Here is a 25340-nt window from a genome sequence, read left to right as displayed (position 1 = left end):
TATTTCATTAGCAAGTTTGCCCTGACTCCTACGAACAGGTAGTAGTAGCAGCACTGCTGTCATAGGGATGCTTGGCCTGATACTGAGCACAGGCTTTGGGAGTGGTTCTTATTTCATAGAGAAGTTTGCCCTAACTCCTAAGTACAGTTAGTGGAAGTGGCTCTTGTGTCATAGGGAAGCTTGGCCTGACTACTATGCACAGGTAGTAGGAGTGGTTCTTCTTTCATAGGGAAGCTTGGCCTGACACTGAACACAGGCACTGGGAGTGATTCTTAATTCATAGAGAAGCTTGCCCTGACTCCTAAGCACAGGTAGTGGAAGTGGCTCTCGTGTCATAGGGAAGCTTAGGTCAGCTTGGCCTGATACTGAGCACAAGGGTTGGGAGTGCTCTTATTTCATAGAGAAGATTGCCTGACTCATAAGCACAGGTAGTAGGAGCGTCTCTTCTGTCAAATGAAAGTTTGGCCTGACTACTATGCACAGGTAGTAGGAGTGGTTCTTCTTTCATAGGGAAGCTTGGCCTGACACTGAACACAGGCACTGGGAGTGATTCTTAATTCATAGAGAAGCTTGCCCTGACTCCTAAGCACAGGTAGTGGAAGTGGCTCTCGTGTCATAGGGAAGCTTGGCCTGACTCCTACGCACAGATAGTAGGAGTGGCTCTTCTTTTATAGGAAAGCTTGACCTGATACTGAGCACAAGGGTCGGGAGTGCTCTTATTTCATAAAGAAGCTTGCCCTGACTCATAAGCACCTGATACTGTGCACAGGCAATAGAGAGGTTCTTATTTCATAGAGAAGCTTGTCCTGACTCCTAAGCACAGGTAGTAGGAGTGGCTTTTCTGTCATAGAGAAGCTTGGCATGGCTTCTAAGCGCAGGCAGTAGGAGTGGCTCCTCTGTTCTAGAGAAGCTTTGCTTCACGAAGAGCGCCGGCCTCTGGAGCAGTTCTTTTGTAGAAAATCCTGGCCTGGCTCCTGAGTACTATGGAAGAGGAGAGTCTCTTCCCTCGTAGCTGGGCTGACACCTGAATCATTTGGCTGAAGATTTACTCCTTGTTCTTATATAACCTCCAGGGTATTCCCTTATCTTCTGTTCTCTGTTTGTTTCCCATAGATCCTTGGTTAGCCAGCATCATAGCTCGGTGGGTTAATGCAGCTATTGCAGTACTGGGTGTGCGACCCATATGTCACATTTTGAGCCCTAGCTCGTTTACTCAACCGTTCATCTTGCTGAGGTCGATAAAATAAATGTCACCGTATAACAGGATTTTCTGTTACTGCAGCACAAAGCTATAGGATTGTTACGGCAGGCACAATATCAAAATCAAGTTGCACAGGGTCGATCCAGGGACGCCCCCCCCGTTCTTTAATCTGGCTACTGAAACCTTGACTAACTGCTAAAGCCTTTTGGTTACTTCTCGAGCAGACTCCGCCTACCAGTCAGAAGAGTGCCTTTTGGGAACTTGCTCACCGTTACATTTCCCTTGCAGTGTAAGCCCAGCACGCCACCCCCTTCACCCCCAACTGGGGCCTTCCCCACGACATCAGACTATTTTTTGACCAGTGGAAGGTCTCGCTCGGTAGACTCCTTTGTGGATGGATATATGCCTGACTTGGACAGTCTTCTTTCAGGGATGCTCACCATGGGATCTTATTGGCGTCTCTCAGCTGAAAAACCTGTTCTCCCAATCCAGTCTACACTCGTTGTTTTGACTTGCAAAATGAATTTGCTCCTCATGAATCTGATTTCTTTCTGCTGTCTTCACTCGCATAAAGTTATTACTCATTACCTAAAGATGAGGGGATATTACGGAGATCATCCCACTTGAGCAAAGGCTCACGTTGGGATAGTGGAAGGACAAATACATCGTGTGCATTTATAAATCCTTTGACTAGCCCGAAGACTCGTTCTCCTCACTGAGAGAGGCTCGGACAGTGACAAAGGCGACCTGTTGGAGGAAGCTAGTGCGGCGCTCTTACTTCTCCTCAGGTGGTAGCCATATCTGCCCTGAAGTACCTTATTCAAGTTTTTCCACAGAGTATTTATTACATGCAAGCCCAGCTCCCCAAGGTGTGGCGAGATTCCTCTAATACACACACTGCGCAGGCTGCCTTACTCCGCACAACCTTGGCTTGTCTGATTTTGCTGCTTTTCTGGAGGGAGGTCCTAAATATTTGTTTCCAACACACTTCAGAATTAGCAAAAAATGTGTCCTAAACGGATGCACCGGGTTGGCGATCCCACCCACGACACAACTATTCTATACATCTTTGACGGCTTAAATGCTAATCTGTACATAAAAGCATTATGAGGCCAGGGTTTTGTAATAGCACAGCATAATTTAGCACAACACCGAAGGGCTGCTAATCTCCCAATCCTTACGTGGGTGGAAGCAGGGCATGAACAAATGTATGCTCCTTTAAAAAACAATACATGACTGACATTGGCAAAGCCAATAGGTCCCGCCTACGCAAAAGCTTATTGGCTTTGCCAATATTTTTAGCCACGTTGTAGAGTGGAGTGGCATAGAGTGAAGTCACGTAGAGTGTCTTACAGTGGAGTGGCATAGATTAGAGTGGACTGGTGTAGAACACATTGGCATGGAGTGTTGCAGAGTATAGTGGCGTAGAGGGAAGGGGCATACATTTCAGGTACATACAAAGCAGCATTGTAGCATGCAGTGACGTAGATTAGAGTATTGCATAGTAGAGTGCAGTGATGCAGTCTAGAGTAGAGTGGCATAGAGTGCTGTGGTGCAGAGTAGAGCAGTGTAGAGTGCTGCAGAGTTTAGTATAGTGCCAGTGGTATAGAGTGGAGTGCTGCAGAGTGCTATGCTGCATAGTGGAGTGGCATAAAGTGCATTGGCATTGAAAGCATTAGTGCAGTGTGAGGTAGAATTTAGTGGCATAGAGTGCAGTGTTGCAGAGTATGGTGTAGTAGAGTGCAATGGAGTATAGTGGCATATAGTGCATTGGTGTAGAATGGCGTGGAGTGTCGTGGTGTTGAGTACAGTGGTGCAGAGCAGAGTGTAGTTGTGCAGAGTAGACAGGAGTGGAGTGGCATAGAGTATAGTGGACTGGTTTAGAAGGCTTTAACTTAGAGTGTTTCAGAGTATAGTGGTGTTGAGCGCAGCCGCATAGAATTCAGCAGCGTAGGATGCAGTAGCATAGATTAGAGTGATACAGAGTTAGAGAGCTGAGGCGTAGAATACAGTGGTGCAGAGTAGTGGCTTAGTGTGTAGTGGTGCAGAGTAGAGTGACATAGAGTGCAGTGGTATAGAGTGGTATAGAGCATAGTGGCATAGAGTGGAGTGCTTCAGAATGCAGTGGCATAGAGTGTAGTAGTGCAGAGTAGAGTGGTGTAGTGTTCAGTGACAATGAGTGAAGTGTTGTAGAGTAGAGTGTTGGGGAGTGCAGTTGTGCAGAGTGCACTGGCATAAAGTGCATTGGAGTAGACTACAGTGGTGTTGAGTGGCATAGAGTACATTAGCATAGAGTACGGTGGTTTAGAGTAGAGTGAGGTAGAATGCATGGCAGAGTGCAGTGGTGTAGAGTAGATTGTTTCAGAGTAGAATGGAGTGGTCCCGGGTAGAGTGAAGTGGCGTAGAGTGGCATGGCATAGATTGAAGTGGTGCAGTGGCATAGAGTGGAGTGGCATAGAGTAATGGCATAAAGTGGTGTAGAGTGCAGTGGCATAAAGTGCAGTGGTGTAGAGTAGATTAGAGTGGCGTACAGTGAATTGGCATAGAGTGGAGGGGTATAGATTATAGTGTATTGATGTGGAGTGGAGTGGCGTACAGTGAATTGGCATAGAGTGGAGGGGTATAGATTATAGTGTATTGATGTGGAGTGGAGTGGCGTAGAGTTTATTGGCATAGAGTGCAGTGATGCTGAGTGGCGTAGAGTGGAGTGGTATGGAGTGGTGCAGAGTAGAGTGGAATGGAATATGCTTGGTGTGGTAGCACACTGCCATTACAGACAACACATTCCATTTGAAATGACCATTACATTTGCACAGACATACAGGTTTACTAATATAACTATTCAATGATAATGTGTGGAAATGGCATCACCTAGTGTATTGATTTGTTTGGATCATAATAAAATATTTGTTTCCAACACACCTCAGAATTACCAAAAATGTGCCTTATTTGTGCTTTGCTAATTCCGAAATACTTTTACAGTTCATTGAAATGTAGTTGTGTGCTAGAAAAAACCCTTCTCCCTACCCCCCAGTATGCAGCAAGGTTGTCACACAAATCTTCTCACTTCGAAGTTGGCAAAAGAGAAGAAAACACCATGCTCCCCCTGGGAAGGCGGAGCCTAGCATTTGACCTCTGTCTCTGAATGCACAGCAAATGTGACAAGATAAGAATAAGGTTTACAGGTCTGTTTACAGAAGAAGCATGCATGGAGTACAAGGAGAGGTAGTGTGAAAAGACTTGCTCCTGGGGAGGGATAAACTGAAACTGGGCAGCTTAAAACAAAGCCAGCAAATAGAAACCCAGAACATGTGAGTTACAGAGCCAAAGGAAAGCAAAGGGTGGGATGCATTCCCAGAAAAAGTTACTGAATGTCTTTAAGATGTCTTTAGCAAACCAGCCAGCTGCACTGTCTGGTAGGCTTCGACCTAAACACAGGGATGTCTCCAAAAGCAGCATTTTGTGAGCCCTGGAGGGACAATTGTCACCTAGACTGATAAATGGTGTGATAGGACTAAGGGGCAACAAATAACCCCAGCTACTAACTCCTCATCACTCTTCTATCAAATTTGACATCCGCTTTAGTCAATTCCATATCAGTATAGCTGATATGTACCGCCTAATGATATTTTTAACAAATGTCAATAAATATTTTAAAGAAAATCGAATTATTTGTTCACCCCTTTATCCCTCTGCCAAGTTTTCTTTTTGTTTTACCCTGTCTTTCATGGTGATTTGTGACATCTTTCTATCTTCTCTCCCCACCCCCAATCCCCCTGAACAGCCTGTGCATCTCAGGGTGCCTTTTTACCACTTTGGAATCAGTTGATCATATTCTCCTATTCTTAAAAAATGATTCTTATCACTATGGCCTCAGTGGCCTTATCTGCCAAAAATGGGAGCTCTTGGATTTGGGCTGAAAAGAGGTCTAACAGAAGGAACTGTCAGTTTGTTTGGCTGTGAAGGGATATGATTCATAATGTGTGTGATACATGCTGTTTTGACGTTTTATATGATTTGGCAATAAAAAAGAAGAGAACATACTGCATGTTGTTTTTTAATGATTCTTGAAAAATGTGCACAGGTTATCAAGGTACAGTGAGTTTGTTGCCGACTGATGACTGAACTAATGATAGCATATGAAGAAGTGACTGTCTGCTTCATGATTTAGTTTAGTGTTCAGGTCTTCCACGTGCTCTTTCCCATTGACCCTTAAAACAGTCCACTTTGTTCCCAGAGTCTGTCTATCCTCTTGCTGTCTCATCCCTACAGAGGAAAAGATGCCCATACTCATTTTTTTTGGCACCTGTGGTTCTGTTGTAGTTACAGCCACCCATCTCAAGAAATTAAGCAGCAAACTGTTTCTTACCACTTAAGTTTTCTAGCGTATGAGGCACTCAGGGAATCTGCTGAGCAATTGATAGACCCATCCACCGCTGCTCTGACATTTCTTCCTCGGAAACCTTATACTGTCTCTCAGATCCTCTGGCTCAGGACTGACTCCATTATAAATTCCCCTGATAATATAGCAATAAATGAAGCAGGTACATAGTCAAGAGGCATTACTAGTTTCTCTCGACTACTCCTATTAGAAGCAATGTAATTTGCTTTACCCGTTTGGAGTTCCTTAAAGATCACACAGTAGTGGATTCTGGCATGAAAGAGATGCAGTGCAGTTCTTACAAGGTAGGTGACGTGCTGGGAGGTGAGCTTGAACTTTAGTTGAGCCATTTCATGAAGAATGACTTTGATTGGTGTTAATGAGAACTCTGGGACAACAGTGACTATTGTGTTTCCTCATCAGTGTATGATAAAGTGAGGTAGTGGACCATAAAGAATTAATAAGGGAGAAGAAGAGAATCATTTTTTGCAAGAAAGTAAGTTGGAATCTTCCTGTTGTGTGTTTCTCTTGATGTTCTATTGATATGTCACCATTTCAATAAGAAACCCGTTCATTCAGTGGAGGATGAATGATGGAGAGAAGCCATCTAAAGTTCATGTTGTATATTCATTTGTGAATGAAGGGATCAAATGTTTCCTCCATTATGAAACTGTACTCAGTCTTTGTTGGACTGAGTTTCAGCTACACTTCAGACAAACACTATTTAATGACGTCTAGGCAGGATGTTGTTGCTGATGACTCTTTAGGGTATAGTTCAATGTTGTGATCCTAGTGGTGGATAGCAGTGCCTTGTTGGCTGAGTAGTACTCCCAGTGGCCCTATTTATAGGGACAACATCATTTGACACCATGCAAGAGATGGGACTGGCGAAGACCTCGAGGATTCCACTTGTACAGGGTGTTTAATTTCGAAAAAGACACATTAATTAAATTGATTTAGACGATCAGTGATGTCCATGCATAAGTAAAGAGTAAAAATAAGTATTGGCGACTATGCCTGACTCTGATCTTCTGGCTCAAGAGTGATTATTTCATCATAGCGAGGATTGATGTGACTCCTGTACCTCACCATTAGGACTTGGTAGTAGGTGTTTTTGCTCAGCAGCTCTTTCATTGTCTAATCTTTCTTCTTTTGCAGCCTGCGGTGAGACTCTACAGGACAGTCAGGGGAACTTCTCATCCCCCGGATTCCCGGGTGGATATTCCGCCTATGTACACTGTGTGTGGAGAATTTCCGTGACTCCAGGCGAGAAGGTACAGCATGACATGATTCCTTTCTCCAATATTCCTTTGCCTTGCAAGTTTTCCTTTCACTTCCACATTCCCTTCCATCCCATTTTTTTCCTTCTTCTCACTATTCTTTTCTTTATCTATTTGCTCTTCCAGTTTTTTTTTCTCTGCATTACTTTTTTAGTATCATTAGATAGTTGCAGTGCTATGAAGCAGAAAGGCTCACAGCAGCATCATGTAGAACTCTAGCTTATTAGACTGCTGTTAAAATTTGAGTCTGTAGTTGACAGAGGTATGCACCTTATCTAAGTAGGGACCACATTCTTTGTAAGGGTAAGTCAAATACATAACTTAAATTAACCCGTGCTCACCCTCTGGTAGCTTGGCGCCGAGCAGGCAGGCTTAACTTAGAAGGCAATGTGTAAAGTATTTGTTCAACACACATGCAGCAATCATAGTGAAGAAACAACAAACGTCTCCACACAGGTCTATGAAAAATAAAGATCATTTATCTGTGTAAATCAAGACCAAAAATGACACAAATCCAATGGATAGATCAGGAGTTATGCAGTTTAAAAAGACGTACGTCAATAAACAATATCAGGCTAGAATATCAGGAATCCAACTAATAATTCTGAGTTAGTGTCTGAACGATCCTCAAGATAATAGAGGAGTGCTTTTCTCTGTGATATTCAGTTAATAGCGTTAGCATGTTGGCGCGCGTCCTTGCGAATTCCATGCTGTTTGGGAATAGATTGGTGTGCTTTGAAAATGTTGCTATCCCAGACAATGGGGGTGATTCTGACCCCGGCGGTCACGGACCGCCGGGGCCAGGGTCGGCGGGAGCACCGCCAACAGGCTGGCGGTGCCCCGCAGGGCATTCTGACCGCGGCGGTTTGGCCGCGGTCAGAAAGGGAAAACCAGCGGTCTCCCGCCGGTTTTCCGCTGCCCTATTGAATCCTCCATGGCGGCGTAGCTTGCTGCGCCGCCATGGGGATTCTGACACCCCATACCGCCATCCTGTTCCTGGCGGTTCTCCCGCCAGGAACAGGATGGCGGTATGGGGTGTCGCGGGGCCCCTGGGGGCCCCTGCAGTGCCCATGCCAATGGCATGGGCACTGCAGGGGCCCCCGTAAGAGGGCCCCAAAAAGAATTTCAGTGTCTGCTTTGCAGACACTGAAATTCGCGATGGGTGCAACTGCACCCGTCGCACCTTCCCACTCCGCCGGCTCAATTCTGAGCCGGTGTCCTCGTGGGAAGGGTTTTTTGCGCTGGGCTGGCGGGTGGCCTTTTGGCGGTCGCCCGCCAGCCCAGTGCAAAATCCAAAATACCCTCAGCGGACCCAAAATCGACCGCGGAGTGGTATTTTGGAGGGGGGAAGTCTGGCGGGCGGCCTCCGCCGCCCGCCAGACTCAGAATGACCCCCAATGTGTGAATTACCGTAGTCTCCTGGCTCACTACTCCGGCCACCTCCTGTGTGTAGATGGTGAGGCTGGAGTGTCAATAGTGCCTTTGTTTTAACATCGGAAGCACTTGTGCGCTTCTAGGCAGAGGATTATGGTGTCGGGCTTCCTTCATGGGGCTCGCGACTCAATGTTGCAGCACACTGCTACGCAGCTTCGGATGCTGCGGGCGTGGCTGTTGGCTGGAGTCCCAATTGCCAACGTTCTTGCACCTGAAGCTTACACTGCTGGCTTGAGTCGCGCTTGGTGCATTTGGAGAGTGCAAACAGGTAAGAGCGGCCATCACGCTGGCTCAATCCAGCGAGGTAGGGGTCCACGCCAGTGCAGCACGTTTGGTCCCAGGGACAGACCGTCAGTTTTAGAGGTCACAGGGGGAGAGCCGCGCTCCACCTCTTGGCGATGTGAGATCCAGATGGAGATTTGCTAGGCACCCGGGTCTTTGATGTCCCGGAGACCCTCTGTGAAACCAGAGGCAAGACAGCAAACCATTGAAGTCACTCTGGGGGTGAAAGTTGTTTCTTGGTTTGCGTGGCAGAGATCAGCAGGTAGTGGGGCAACACAGTGTAGAGCAGCGGTTCCTGGGAAGAGTCAATCCTGGCAGAGTGGTGATTCTGGCACACAGCAGTCGTTACTCCAGCAGAGTTTCTTTGAGTCCAGAGGTGTACTGATTTTACGGAGTCAAAGACCCTGTACTTATACCATGAAGTGCCTCTGATGTGGGGGATGACTTCAAAAGGGTTTCTCTGAAATGCACAGGTCCCCTTTTCAGCCCAGCCCAACTCCATACTATCATTAGGAGGTGGCTCAGGGCACTACCATTTGAAGTGTAGGTGTGAGTCCTTCCAAACCTTCTCCCCCGGAACACCTGTCACCATGCAGATGAATACAGATGCAGTTGAGTATCCTGTGTTGTGGGTGTGTTAGGGGAATGCACAGGGATAGCTGTTACCTAGCCCAAGCCAGACTCGTATTGGAGATAGGCTGTAGGCACACAGGGCAACGAGGGAAGGGAAATGCACACCTTCTAAAAGTGGCATTTCTAAAATAATAATCATAAATCCGACCTTACCAGTAAAGAGGATTTGTCATTACCACTTCAGTGGTACTAAAGATGATGCAGCTTCTCCTCTATGATCAGGAATTACAGCTTAAATGTATTTTAAGGAATTGCTAGTGCTGCCCTATGAAAGGGCAGGCCACACAGTAATGAAAAACCACTTTGTTTTTTTTTTTAATTTCCAGGACAGGTAAAACTCAAAATTACATGTTCTGCCTTTACTTGACATGGCACCCTGCCCAATGGGCTACCTAGGATCTACTTTAGGTGTGACTGAAATGTAAGAAAAGGGAAGTTTAATGCTTGGCAACAGGTTTTAAGTGCCAAGTCTAGGTGGCAGTGAAACTGCGCACACAGGCTTTGCAGTGGCACGCCTGAGATATGTTTACAGGGCTACTTAAGTGGGTGACACATCAGTACTGCAGGCCCACTAGTAGCATTTCATTTCCAGTCCCTGTGTATATGGTATACCACTTTACGAGGGACGTGCAGGTAAATTAAATGACAACTGGGGATACACCATTGTTACCATGTTTGGGGGAGAAGCACATGCAATTTTGCACTGGTTAGTAGTGGTAAAGTGCTCAGAGTCCTAAGGCCAACAAAAAGAGCAACAAAACAGGGGGTAGAAGGCAAAAAGTCTAGTGTAAGACTACCCTAAAGCTGCCAGGTCTAGCAATTACTATAATGAACACTATCTGGAGAATGAAGCCTCTTTATCGGTTGACACTACAACTCTTCTGCTAGCCCTTCTTTCCTTTTTTTGGCTGTCTGATGTATTCCAGCTGCACTGCCCTCTCATTCCAGTTTAGTAAAGTACCCTTTGTCTTCACTACAGCATGCACTGACATCTAAATGCAGCTTATTTGTCTTCACTACAGCATACACTGACATCTAAATGCAGCTTATTAGATAGCACACATAGCACACCCTGACCTACAGCTGAAGCTCCCTGTCTGGCATCTTCCAACCCATGCATGTTGGACACAGTCCATTGTCATAAGTAAACGAAGTATGGTGATAATGTTAGAACAGTTGGTATGAGCACTCTCAACCTTGACTTGCACAAATTCTCACCTTTTAATGTCAATCATACTATTGTGCTGCCTGTTTTCTTTCCACAACTAGATACTCTAGTGAAAGAGCCTGGAATACGCTAGATGTTAAAAGAGCGCTCATGTGTTACGTTGATAGGGCTAAACCTTTTTGAAGGACCAATCAACTCTTTTTAGACTCTGTTGAACCTTGTAAAGGCCACCCTATGTCAAAGGCAGTATTTGCAAGGTGGGTTGTTAAATGCTTTCACACTGCTGAAAGTAGTGAAACGTGTACTCCTCATATACTGTAGGCCTAACTCACTCAACATGTAGAAAGGGACCCATCCACTATGGTTTTCCTAGGTAACATCCTTTTAGGAAATATCAGCGAAACTACTACTTGGTCAGTGCCTCACACATTCACAAAGCATTATTGTGTGTGCACATTAGCTCGTCAACAAGATATAGTTGGCCAGGCTATATTAAAAACATTGTTTCAAACGTCTGCATCATCTGTCCCCTAGCTAAAACAAGGAGGACACTGCTTAACAGCCTATGTAAAGCATGTGTATTTACAACCACATGTGCTACAAACTGAAAATGTTACATGTCCTGTAAGCATCTGTAGCATGTAGTGATGTAGAGTCAGGTTCACACACCTGTCTCCACGGACATGGGCAGTGACAGCACGTGTCTTACAATACATACACATTTATTCTTAAATACAAATCACAGGGCACATATCTACTACTCTCAGCACTCTAGTTTCCCCTTTTCCCCCTGAGCAAAAAGCATTCTAAGGGTGGAGTTGGTGCCCAACCGCATTGTAACACTAAGGAGCTAAACAAACGACATCTAATGACTTAAAGCTTCTTCCGAAGAAAAAAAAAACAACATCAGCTTGTAATGTCCAAAGCCCAACACTAGATGGCAGGAGAATGCAAACTATGTGAATCTACAGCCTCACACGCTACGGACAGGGTCAGTAACAGCTTCCTTTTGCATTACATTGTGACAAACACTGTCTAGCAATGATGACATTCTAGATGATTGATCCACCTCTCAAACATCATAACTGCTGATACATCCCTCAAACTCCAACAGGACAAACCAATTTGCAGTGCCTGTGCACTCTATCAAAGTAGGACTTTACAGCAAAGGTCAGCCCAAACCAACAAAAATTGTGAAGGACCGCCCAGTATTCTACCTGGTCACCAATACCGTCAAGAACATTCAGTTGTGGCGGCATCTTCAACCATCCTTCGGGCCACTGATGACGTTGTTTAATATTGGAATCTTACCACACAAAACAATAAACAAGGTAGTCACTGCAGCACAACAATTCATGGAGGAGTACTCTAAAGCACACTGGTAGCTCTGAAACTCTACAAACATTAAAAGAGCAAAGATCTGTAATTAAAGATTCAGTCCTCCTCACGAAAGCCAGGTATTAAAAAATAAAAATAAAGATCAACAAAGCCAAGGACGCTCTTCTCAACTATTAGACCTTGCTTTAAACCAAATGATAAATCAATAATACCAAGTTTAAGTAACAAACCTTGCCAACTACTTTTCTGAAAAGATCCTAAATGTACTAAAAAACTAAGAAAAATGTGACCAATTAACTCCTTATGTATACCAAATAGAACCCCCACCCCGCCCCCAGCAAATGGTCTTCTTTTGACCTGCACACTTCTTTTGAAGTCCACATTGCAAATACTTGCCTGCTTAAAAATTCTATCCCACACGGATGACCCCATTAAATCATGACCAGGATATAGAACCCTAATTTTAAAAAACATAAATTCCTCCTGTAAAGGCCGCCTATTTCCTCTTCCTTCAAGTCATCACGGACCACATCTTTGCTTAAAATAAAAAAAATAAAAAATAAACCACATACTTTGACGCCGGTGACACCAAAGACTTACTACATGTATCCAAATTTCTTTTACTTGAAAAGATCATCGAAAAAACTGTCTCCAGACAACTTGTCTTGCACATTGCAGAACCTAGCCTACAAAATCCTTTCGTGTATCTTTCCTAAACATAGCACGAAAACAAAGACTCTCCATGTTCTCAATGACACATATGGAGGATAGGGACATCTGCCTTTTGGCCCTATTGGACCTATCTGCAACATTTCATGTATTTGAACTCCAGACGTTAATCAACATAGTTTTCTCCAGAATGGAGATGAGAGACCAAGTTCTGAAATTATTTTCTTCCTTCATCGCAATTTCTAACAAACATTGGCAAAGCTGATAGTCCTCACCTATGAGAACTACTTGCTTAGGCAATGCTTGTATATATGCTGTACAGCAGCGTTGCTGTTGTGCACCATGTCTGAAAATAAGTTTTCTTAAAAAAAGTTCTGATGGAGCCAGCACTAATGTGCTTTATTGAAATTAAAAAAGCAAACCAATGTGGGAACATGTTGAGGGAACGAGGCAGCACAGAGAAAGGGAGATGGTGAGAGAAGGGTGCAACGGAGAGGACTCGTGAAAGACAATGGGTAGCTTCACAGACAACAAGGGGTGGGCGGAAGAGGCTGGGGAAGCAAACAGACAACAGTGGATGGGTGGGAGGCGATGGAACAGCAAGCTGACAACGGATGGTGAAGAGGAGTAAGCTGACATTTAAGGTTGGGCAGAAGAGGTTGGGGAAACACGCTGACAACGGAGGGTGGGCAGAGAGAGCTGTGGAAGCTAGTTGACAAGCGGTTGGGCGGGAGGGACTGGTGCAGCAAAGTGACAGCAGTTTGGGGGGCATGGAGAAGCAAGCTGACAACAGAGGGTAGGTGGGAGAGGCCAGGGAGACAAGCTTATAACGTAGGATAGGAGGGATGGACTGGGGAATCAATCTAATGATGGGTGCTGGGTGGGAGTTATGGGACAAATAGATGTCAACAAAGGGTGGACGGAGGGTCTGGGAAGGCAAGCCAACAACTGAGAGTGGGCAGGAGGGGGTGGAGAAGCAAACTGACAAAGGAGGGTTGGCCAGAGGGGCTGGGGAAGCAAGCTGACAATAGATGGTGATTGGGCAGGAGGGACTGGGAGAGAAAGCGGACAGCGGAGGGTGGGCAGGAGAGCAAACCGACAACTGAGGGTGGGTTGGAGGTTCTACCAAAGCAATCTGACAGGGAAGGTTGGATGGAGAGGATGGGGAGCAAACTGACAGTGGCACGCAGGAGGGGTTGGGAAGCACAGCGACAACAGAGGTTGGGTGGGAAGGCCTGGGGATGCAAATGGACAATAGAGCGTGGGTGGGGACCTGGGGGAGCAAACAGACAAGGGGTAGTTGGGAAAGCAAGAACGGCAAGGGTATGTGAGTGGAGAGGAAAAGAAAAAAGCAAATTAGGGATGGTAAGAAAATGGAACTCGAAGGGGTGAGGAGTACATGAGGGAGACAGCTGGAAAACACACTCTTGTAGAGTGCTTAAACAAAAAGAAGCAAGTAGCAGCTGAAACAAGCATTTGCAGTTCAACGGGTCTCGCTTTTCTCCAAGTTAGAGCTATTAGCTGCGAGAATGATCTGCTGCCAGTGGTTGGTCTGATGATGGGTGGGATGGTGGCGAGGGCAAGGTCGGCAGAGCATAGCTGTCGGGTGTGAAAGGAGAGCCATCTGTTGAGGTATTCTGATCCAGTGTCGTGCAGTGCCTTGTGAGCGTGGGTGAGGAGTTTGAAGGTGATTCTCTTGTTGACGGGGAGCCAATACCGGTCTCTCAGGTGGGCTGTGATGTGGCAGAGGCGGGGGATGTCCAGGATGAGGCGTGCTGAGGGGTTCTGGATGCGTTGCAGTCTTTTCTGGAGTTTGGCCGTGGTTCCCGCGTTGAGGGCATTGCCGTAGTCCAGTTTGCAGCTTACGAGGGCTTGGTTGACTGTTCTTCTGTTTTCAGTGGGGATCCATTTTTAGAGATTCCGAAGCATGTAGAGGGTGTTGGAGGAGGAGATGAGGTTGACTTGCTGGGTCATAGATAGTGAAGAGTCCAGGATGAATCCCAGGTTGCGTGCGTGGTCGGTGGGTGTCAGTGCGGTTCCCAGTGTGGCAGGCCACCAGGAGCCGTCCCATGCGGAAGGGGTGGAGCTGAAGATGAGGACCTCAGTCTTGTCTGAATTCAGTTTAAGGCAGCTGTTTTTCATCCATTCGGCGATGACCTTCATTCCTTCGTGGAGGTTGGTTTTGGCGGTGTCCTTGGAGAGTGAGAGGATCAGCTGGGTGTCATCGGCCTATGAGATGATCAAGTTGTGGGCTCGGGCGATGTTAGCGAGCCGAGCCATGTAGACATTGAAGAGGGTCGGGCTGAGGAACGAACTTTGGGATACGCCGCAGATGATTTTGGTGGCTTCAGAGTGGAATGGAGAGAGGCGGACTCTCTGGTGGTGTCGGTGGTTGATGGGGCGGTCCGAGTGTTGAAGCTGTCATGGATGTCTGCGCTTTTGAGGTGAAAGAAGGCCAATACAGACTCTGGTCTGCAATGGAAATATTGAATGGTATTGAGAATCGCCACCAGTGCTAAAAGACCATATGAATAGCAGAATGTACTCTTCACAATGTGCCTTTTTGCTCCTACCAGTCACTTTCTTTCTCATTTGGAATACTTAGTATTGACTCTTAATGTATTATACTTAGTTCTGGAAGACTTCTCTAAAATATTGTAACATTCTGAAATCCAAAATATGGAATGTAGTCCAGTTAAACAGCCTTAATCTGTAGTACTTTTCTGATCTGAAGAGCCATATGGATTATTATAAAGTACTTGACACTCCATGGTTGTGTCCATTTTGCAATGCCTTACCTGGTGTATTATGTCTTATGTTTAAGGGTCATTTATGTTGTAGTGTGTCCTGTTTGAAGGCCACACCTGGACTGTGTATCCTGTCCTGGAGGCCACATGTAGCATATTGTGTCCTTTGCTTAGACCACTGCTGGCATGTTGCCACATCCTAAGTGTTGTGGCAAGGATTTTCAGAGCTTGAGGCAAAATAAAATGTTGTCATGTTGACCTCACCCCAGCCTAGCAGTAAGTCAACGTTTGAGGCATTTTGTTGCAATTTGGAGTTCCCATGTGGTACTGCTGTAATATTCATCTGTACAGTCATCCCTTAATGTAAAGCCAACCCTGATCCGGAATATTGTATGTAGTTCTGGGTTCAACATATAAAGTGTTGCATTCATTTTGGAAGAGGTCATCTAGCATATCCTTTCCATTTCTTAAGGCCACCTCTGTTGTAATGTGTCCAGTTTCGGAAGCAACATCTGAAGTGTGGTATCCAGTTCTGGGGGCATCGTCTGGCACATTGAGTTCTGGTCTTGAGAATGCATCTGGAGTGTTAAGGCTAATTCTGTTGGCTGCATCTTGGATATCAAGCTCTGGAGGCTACCTCCGGATTATTGTGCCCATTTGCGAAGACTACAGATGGCATGTTATGTTCAGTTCTAAAGTCCAACTCTGAAGTGGTATTTGAAAGCGTTGGGTTCTTGATATGGGACATGTGTGTGTTTCTGTATGTTTGATGGTGAGCAGGTGTATGCATGGATATGCGAGAGGGTGAATGGATTAATACAGATGGTTCAGCGGGAGGATGGATGATACTGCATGTGGAGATGGGAATGTGGATGCATACATGCTAGCATGATAGGTGGAAGGGAGAGACATAGTAGCATCAATGAATGGATGCATGAATTGGTGAGTGGGTGACTAAATAGCTAACAAAAACACATAAGCGCAGTTTCATAGCTTCCAATGAACAAGCAGTAAGATTAGACACTGAGACACTACCAGCCATACATTGCTCGCTCCCATGTTCTGGTTTGTACCTCTGTTGAGAAGTGCACTGACAACTTATCTCCAATACTTTTGTCTGCTGTGAGGCACAACCAGCACACTAGGTTCTATAACGCTTTCAACCTGTGAACCCCCACATTGAGGCCTGTGCGGCTGACCACTAGGCACATGGTAAACTTTTCCAGCCTCTGGTATTTAGGTCGCAGCCTACCAGATAGTGCAGCTGTCTGGTTAGCTAAAAACATCTCGGGGACTTTCAGAAAGTTGACCTGGGACTTGATTACAATTGGTTTTGTGGTTTGTAACTCACACTTTCTGCCTTTCTGTTTGCTGACTTTATTTGCTTTAGGCTTCCCAGGTTCAGTTTGTCCCTCCCTTTACCTAAATTGTGTTTTCTGTATCCTTCCACGAACATGCTTTATGTTAACAGGTCTTTAAATCTTGTTTTTATCTTGTCACACTTGCTGTGCATTCGAAGACTGAGGTCAAATATCAGGCGCTGTCTTCTGAGGGGTCGGTTTACTTTTCTTTCTCTAAGTGAGAGGATTTATGTGACAATCTTGCTGTATACTTGGGGCAGAAAATAGTTTTTGTTCTAACATGCCACCATGTTTAAATGAATTGTGTAAGTATTTTAGACTATATCAGAATTATAAACAGACAATAAAGCACACTTTTTGTTATTTCTGAAGTGTGTTGGCAACAGACACTTTAATATGCTCAAAACAAATCATTAACCTCTTAGCTGCTGGGCCTCACCCCCCTCTGAATTCAGCAATGGGTCACTTGTGTAGATCTTACAAGGTTTTCCTACAGAAAATAACAGCTGAAATAAACAAGCATTTGCAATGCAATAGGGTCTTGCATTTCTCTGAGTTACACCTATTAGCAGTTGTAAACTCCCAACCGGATTTTTCTTGCCACATTGAATGGAAAAAAACAGCACGATCACGCTGCTACAGTTCACTCGTAGTGAAACCTATCGGCAAAAGTGCTATTATCTACGTAACCGGCAAAAGTTCAATTAACTATGTATCGGGGTCGATGTTATGCAAAGCGCTCGACATCTGCCAAGCGAGATCGCGCTGCGAACAAAAGCTAAAACGTAGTTCACAAACCTAACGGGGAAACGGCGAGCCTCGCATGTTTTCAGTACTTCGATGCTGCGCTCGAGGAGGGCTAACCACCGGAAAAGGCATGACGTATGCGTGCCTTCCACTAATGAAAGCAAGCAGATTTTAACAGGCAAGCCCACGAACCAATGAAAGACACTGATGTGACATGGACGGGGCTCCGAGCCCTTTTCTAACTCCTAAAGCGTCTCGCAAGCGAAACGCAAGCGCTTGCGATGCAGGCTCTACCCTAAAAATATTGAAATTGAGGTGAAAAAAACAGCCATTTCTCTCCACATTTTACTCTGTGACTTTTTCCTGTCATGTCAGATTTTCAAAAGCAATACCCCATTACGTCAGCTGGAATCTTCTGGTTGCGGGAATATGTAGGGCTTTATAGTTTCATCAAGAACCCTAGGTACCCAGAACCAATAAATGAGCTGCCCCTTGCAATGGGTTTTCATTGTATACGGGTCATACAGCAATTCATTTGGTGAAATATAAAAAGTGAAAAATAGTTATCAAGGAAACTCTTGTATTTTCAAAATGGGCACAAGATAAGGTGTTGAAAAGCAGTGGTTATTTGCACATCTCTGAATTTCCATACTAGCAAATGAATTACAGGGAATTTCTCAAATACACTTCTTTATTACACACTATCTTACATTTGGAAGGAGAAAATGTAGAGAAAGACAATGGGCAGTAACACTTGTTCTTCTGTTCTGTTTTTCCCCCATGTCTCCCGATAAAAATGGTACCTCACTTGTGTGGGTAGGCCTAGTGCCCGTGACAGGAAGCGCCCCAAAAAGCAACATAGACACACAACAACATTTTTACATTGAAATCTGACGTGTTTTTTGCAAAGTGCCTGGCTGTGGATTTTGGCCTCTAGCTCAGCCAGCACCTAGGGAAACATAGCAAACCTATACATTTATGCAAAGTAGACACCTAGAGGAATTCAGAATGGGGTGACTTGTGGGGCTCTCACCAGGGTCTGTTACCCAGAATCCTTAGCAAAACTCAAAATGTGGCAAAAAAAAAACTTTTTCCTCACATTTCAGTGATGGAAAGTTCTGGAATCTGAGGGAAGCCACAAACTTCCTTCTGCCCAGCATTCCCCGAGGTCTCCCGATTAAAAATGGTACCTCATTTGTGTGGGTAGGCCTAGTGCCCGCAACAGGAAATGCCCCAAAACGCAACATGAACACATCACATTTTCCGAAAGAAAACTGACCTGTTTTTTTGCAAAAATGCCTAGCTGTGGATTTTGGCCTCTAGCTCAGCCGGACCCTAGGGAAACCCAGCAAACTTGTACATTTTTTAAAACTAGACACCTAGGGGAATTCAGAATGGGGTGACTTGTGGGGCTCTCGCTAGGATCTGTTACCCAGAATCCTTTGCAAACTTCAAAATTTGGCAAAAAAAACACTTTTTCCTCACATTTCGGTGATGGAAAGTTCTGGAATCTGAAGGGAGCCACAAACGTCCATCTACCCAGCATGCCCCCTAGTCTCCCGATAAAAATGGTACCTCACTTGTGTGGGTAGGCTAGTGCCCGCGTCAGGAATGGATCACACAAGGGTCAATGGTAGTCCTTGCATGAGGGCTACTGTTAACCCTGGAGTGATCCATTCCTGACGGAGGCACTAGGCGCATGCACACAAGTGGGGTTGTGTTTTTATCAGGACAAGTGGAGAAATACTGGGTGGTAGGAATTTTTAGGATCCCTGCACATTCCTGTAGTTTCTGTGATGAAAAAGCAAGGAAAAATAGTGTTTTTAATCAACGTTTCACTTTTGCAGGGTATTCTGGGTAAGAAAACTTTGTGAAATCCAAACACGCCACACTTCCGTGGACTTCCTCAGGTGTCTAGTTTCCAGAAATGTCTGGGTTTGGTAGGTTTCCCTATATGGCTGCCGAGCCCAGGACCAAATACTCAGATGACTGTCTTACAAAATGAAGCTGTTTTGTGGTAGGTAATTTTGATGTCTCCACAATCTATTTTGGGTACTTCCCTGTTGTGGTCACTTTCCCACTCACTAAAGTGAGGCAGTTTTTCGCTGGAGACTTAGTGGAACGCTGAGTGGTAAGACATTTGTGGCTGCCTGCAGATCCCAGGACTTCCGCTCACTGGAATGCAAGGCAAAAGTGTTTTTTAAGCAAATTGTGTGATTTCAAGGGGATTCTGGGTGAAGGAAAACTGGTGAGAGCCACGCAAGTCCTGCACCCTTGGACTCCCCTGGTTCTAGTATGTTAAAGTTAACCCACCACTCACACTGGTTGGTTTTAGCAACTCCAGAAATTATGGTTTCAAAGCATGAACACCTATCAAAGTACCTGAATATTGAAACCAAGCCTTCTGAAGGTGGGTCATAAAGCCACGTCCAGGCACCAACCTCTTTATGGTCTATTCACACGCCATTTACGCACAACAGACAACCCTTTCTTACTGCCAGCCACAGGCCCAATCCAACCAATCACTGCACTCACATTAACTTACCGCTGCAAGACAAGGGCCCATCACATTCATACGCCACAGAACAGAATGTTTGCATATTACCACCTGTCAAGTAACCGCCTCCTTCTTCCTGAACATTACCGAATGCATGCGTAACAAACCTTTACTAATGACTCCCATGACAGCCACCGAGGCGTGTTTTTCATGCCCCTTTAACGCACTCACTGTGCTAAATCCATCTCCTTCCAGTTTGTGGATGCAAGTTGGGGGTGTCCGAGTAAGCTGTACAAAGCGATTCCTTGAACTGAGTGAGCATATCTCCCTTTGAAACTAAGGGAGGCATTCTGGGGAATTCTCACGATGTTCCCTAAAGAGAAGGTCATAGGCTATGAAAATGGGTAGTGTTTGGCACACAGCCAACATTATGTGCAGTGCTCTGACTGTAATGCACTTATACAGCAAACTGAACATCTACTAAGTTCTGATGGAGGATGAACATGAAAAGCAGGTCAAACACTGACCCATGCGTGTCAGTGTCCTTCAGTATTGGGATGGCACCAATGAGTTTGAATCCATAGGTGTAGATGATGTACATTTGTACTACCTTTACTATCTGCCTTCTACCTGTGCAATATCCCTGTGAAGACATACTTACCATAAGCTTTTCCTTACCCATTCTTGTCTCTGTTCTCATCAGAGTAATGACTAATCCTGTTTAATTGCCAAGTGAACCTATACTAGTTTGTGGATGCAAGTTGGGGGTGTCAGAGTATGCCTTGCGAGGCCTATTCCTCAAAATGAGCGAGCATATCTACAGTTGAAAGTAAGGCAGACATGCTGGTGAAGAAATCCTAAGGTCTGTAAAGTAAAAAGTCAAACAAATATCCTGTGGGACTCATTCACCAACACTTCTACTTTTGCTTTGAAAGTGAAGCTACAAATTGAGTTTGCTCAATTTCAAACAAGTAGAAATGTTGATGAATATGTCGGACAGGACAATTGTTTGACTTATTACACTTACTCTGGTTCTCGTTGGCAATCATGACGGTCCTTGTGTTGTATACATAAGTTCCCTAACAAGCACTTCAAAATTCAGTCATGCTTTTAACATGCTGCCACACAGGATACTCCGTGACAATGTGGCATATGTTCTGTCCACTAATATGTGCTGTATGGGGACTATAATGCACGTTATTTGAACAGAACACCTACCACGTTCTGACGGTGGATATAGGTCTCAAGCAGGCCATAAGGAAGTCCATGATTTCCTGAAGTAGATGAAGAGAAATTCTGTGGCTCCTTGCCTAACGAAGCAGTGGCCCATGGACGTTCGGCATCCATGCACTGCCACTGAAAGGTTTACCCAACGGCAGCTCCACCTCAGTCGATTTCCCAGATCTTTTCTCTAGTATGATACAACGTAAAGCAAATAGGGACACAGAGGCCTGGTTGAGATGGGCACTGGGGACAGTAATATCGACTCTCCTGCCTCTTTACATGCTTCAAGCACACTTTACAGCGATGACATGGATGATCCTTTTTGGGTGTTTTAGAAATGCGATCAGCAAAGTGTCGCTCCAGCAGCCTTGCCGCATCCTCCAGAACATATGAGGTGGAGGCTGCTGCTGCTTCTGTAACAGCAGTGAGGCTTTCAATTACAGACAACTGGAAATCAAGGAAAGTCACGAGTCTTCCTGTGGTTGTCTGACGGTAAACAACATACGCATGGTATGTTGCCATCTGGGTCACGTGCTTAAACAGTTTCTTGTACCAAGTGCAAGTTTTACGACACGCATTGTATGGTTGAAGAACCTGGTCGTTCTTGTCCACTCCGCCCATATACTTATTGTAATTAAGTATACAGATGGGCTTGTGGACTTTGGCCAACTGACCCCAAACCGTGATTGGAGAAGTGCTTTCATCCTAAATTGTAGTGAGCACGTATACATCACACCTATCCAAGAACTTGACTGCGAGCAGTTCCTTGGAACGCAATGCAGTACTCCGGGATTTCTGGAGCTTCTTGCAAACAAGCTCCTGCGGGAATCCTTTGCTGTTACAATGAACTGTACCGCACGCCACAGTGCCAGCTTTGTAGAGCTCACTGAACAGCTCTACTCCTGTATAGAAATTGTCCACATAAAGGTTATAACCTTTGAGCAGAAGTGGCTGGACAAGTTCCCATACAGTCTTACCTGTGACCCCTAACGCGGGAGGGCAACCTACAGGGTTTAGGGTAGAGTCCTTCCCTGTATACACTCTCAAGCTGTACACGTAGCCAGAAGAGCTCTCACACAGCATGTACAGCTTTATGCCATAGCGAGCTCTTTTGCTCGCAATGTACTGTCTGAACAGCAGCTGTCCTTTGTACAGGATCAAGGACTTTTCGACTGCTATATACTTTCCAGGAGTATAGATCTCTGGAAAGCTGGCAGACAAATGTTCCACGACAGGCCGAATTTTGAACAACATGTCATGGTCTGGATGGTCCCGGGGCAATCCAGCAGAATTCTCATTGAAATGCAGCAGGCGCTGCAGTAGCAAAAAACGATCCCTGCTCATGTATGATGTGAAGATGGGGGTTACCCAAACCATGCGAATAAAGGTGGGTTTCTGCACTAACCCCATTTTGAGCGTAAGGCCCAAAAATATCTTTAACTCCGCCAGCGAAGTGCGAGTCCACTGGCATGCCCTAGAACGGAGCCCTAGAGTTCCTCCATGCTCCCTCAGGAATTGGTCTGCACACAGTTTTGTTTGCTGCACAATTTACTGAAGGAAGTCAACATCCAAAAATAGATGGACGTAGTCGACTGGCAAAAAGTTGCCCGTATCGACTTCTCATCCAGCGTCACCAGTAAAAGGTGGAATTTGGGGCTGAACTAAACAGGGGGGCTGCCAAGAGAGCACTCTCTCTGTGCTTGTGGCCGCATGCACGTGCTCTCTGGGTTCGGCTAACCCAATGTTGTTCTGCTGCACAGACTGTGCTTGCGAAGGGACTGCACGGCTGCTGTCATCGTCTCCTTCAGAATCACTGGAAGAGGTGTCGTCGGATGGGACTCTGCCGACTAAAAAAAATCACTCCTATATTCTGCCCCATTGTCCTCTCCCTTAGATGCTGTCTCAGTATCTGCTGTCTACGTCTCTGATCCTACATCAGAGCTGTCCTCTGTAACCCTAGTTAGGGCTTGAGCAGCAATCATCCAACGAGACACCATCTCTGCTACTGGCTAAAATGTCCCCCTAAAGTACTAGCCTACATAGAAAGCAGATAGAGCCACAAAATGTGTGATGTGTGTCCATTAGTAAATGTCGTCACCTTATCTTCGCTTCTTCTCCGATTCGGCGGATTCTTTGAAGACACTGAAAAAAACAAAAAAGACACAGTATTACTTCACCTTACCACATACCCATCATCACAGCCTTTAGCGCTGGTGGCACCCAGTGCAACTGTCAGTTTTGGTGCGCTGCCTCCCATGACCTCCTCTTCTCATTCCCTCAGTACCACCCAACAAAAATGCCCCTCATATCTCCATAGTCCCCCGCGCACATACATTTAATTTGTTTTAAAGCGCAGGCAACGCTTGCCTTTACTAATCCACTCAGCTGTATACATATAAATGTATATCCTTTGCAGCAGGACAATAAACCATCTGCACTACTTTATGGCATCAAAACTGCCACTAGACAAAAGACAGATCAGATATCTATATATATATATATATATATATATATATATATATATATATGTATATATATATGTTCGATGGCATGTGTAGCTGCAGATACACATGCTGTGCACATCCCGCCATCTGGTGTTGGGCTCGGAGTGTTACAAGTTGTTTTTCTTCTAAGAAGTCTTTTCGAGTCACGAGACCGAGGGACTCCTCCCATTTCGACTCCATTGCGCATGGGCGTCGACTCCATCTCAGATTGTTTTTTTCCCGCCATCGGGTTCGGACGTGTTCCTTTTCGCTCCGTGTTTCGGGTCGGAAAGTTAGTTAGAATCTCGGAAAAAACGTCGGTATTGTTTGCGTTCGGTATCGGGTTAGTTACAACAGATCAACACCGAATTTAGAAGAGTTCCGGTGGCCCTTCGGGGTTTTTTCGATCCCCCGTCGGGCCTGGTCGGCCCGGCCACGTGTGAATTCAAGGCTGATGGAACGGACCCCATTCCGCTTCTGTCCAAAATGCCATAACAAGTATCCGTATACGGATCAGCATCTGGTCTGTAACTTGTGCTTGTCCCCAGAGCACAAGGAAGATACTTGTGAGGCCTGTCGAGCGTTTCGGTCCAGAAAGACGTTAAGAGACCGAAGAGCAAGAAGACTGCAGATGGCGTCGACGCCGACAGAACAAGAGCGTTTCGAGGAAGAAGAGGAAGCTTTCTCTATCCACGAATCGGACTCGGAAGAGCTTGAGGCCGAAGAAACGCCGAAAACCGTGAGTAAGACGTCGAAACATAAGACTCACGAGAAGTCAACATGAGCCCAGGGGACGCCACCGCCAACAGGCCATGGCTTAACCCAAAAAAGCGGTGACCGAGCCAAGGCACCGAAAAAGGGCACGCTGGTGTCGAAGTCATCCGACTCCGGTCGAGATACCGCCACACAGCAATCTCGGACCCGAGACATCGGCTCTGAGAAATTTCGGCACCGTGACAGCGGCACCGAACAAAATCGGCACCGAGACACCACCACGCCGAAAATTACAAAGGTTTCTTCGGAGCCTAAAAAGACCTCCGAAAAAGTTTTGGTTCCGAAACATCCAGCCTCGGAGCCGAGAACAGGTTCCTATACGGAGGAACAAGGATTAGCCTCACAAATGAAAAAACATAGATTTGGAGAGGAACTTCAAGCTGTAGAGCCAGACTATACTCAAAGGAGGCTCCACATTCATCAAGACACAGGGAAGATAACCACTCTTCCTCCAATTAAAACAAAAAGAAAACTTGCCTTTCACGAAAAGGACAAGGAGCCACAGGCAAAGGTGGCAAAGAAAACAACTCCACCACCTTCTCCACCACCATCAGTGCACACATCACCAGTAGCAACTCCTCCACTGATGCACTCCCCGACTCATACTGCCATGAGTCAAGATGATCCCGATGCATGGGACCTTTACGATGCTCCAGTATCGGACAACAGCCCAGACTCGTACCCTACCAGGCCGTCCCCTCCTGAGGTCAGTACATCTTACACACAGGTGATCGCAAGGGCAGCTGCTTTCCATAACGTCACCTTGCATTCAGAACCAATTGAGGATGACTTCTTGTTTAACACGCTAACCTCCACTCATAGCCAGTACCAAAGACTACCTATGCTCCCAGGAAGGCTAAAACATTCAAAACAAATCTTTCAGGATCCTGTTAAAGGCCGAGCCATAACTCCAAGGGTGGAGAAAAAGTACAAGCCACCGCCAACAGATCCTGTTTATATTACAACGCAGTTAACTCCAGACTCAGTAGTTGTCGGGGCAGCTCGTAAGAGAGCAAACTCTCATACCTCGGGAGACGCACCACCTCCAGACAAAGAGAGTCGCAAATTTGATGCTGCGGGCAAAAGGGTTGCAGCACAAGCAGCAAACCAATGGCGCATTG

The 25340-nt window shown here is 45.7% G+C and overlaps 1 protein-coding gene across 2 annotated transcripts in view; it reads left to right on the top strand.

Moving 5' to 3' along the window:
• BMP1 (bone morphogenetic protein 1) overlaps positions 1-25340 on the top strand; it is a 405539-nt gene that overhangs the window by 247939 nt on the left and 132260 nt on the right. For both annotated transcript variants that reach the window (XM_069213962.1, XM_069213963.1), the window contains exon 8: positions 6741-6856. In XM_069213962.1, the coding sequence (XP_069070063.1) occupies positions 6741-6856 (116 nt within the window). The remainder of the gene's footprint in view (positions 1-6740; positions 6857-25340) is intronic.

Source organism: Pleurodeles waltl, chromosome 11 (assembly GCF_031143425.1).
Source record: "Pleurodeles waltl isolate 20211129_DDA chromosome 11, aPleWal1.hap1.20221129, whole genome shotgun sequence".
NCBI lineage: Eukaryota > Metazoa > Chordata > Amphibia > Caudata > Salamandridae > Pleurodeles > Pleurodeles waltl.
Note: the sequence above shows the minus strand (reverse complement) of the source record. Positions and strands in the feature narration are given on the sequence as shown.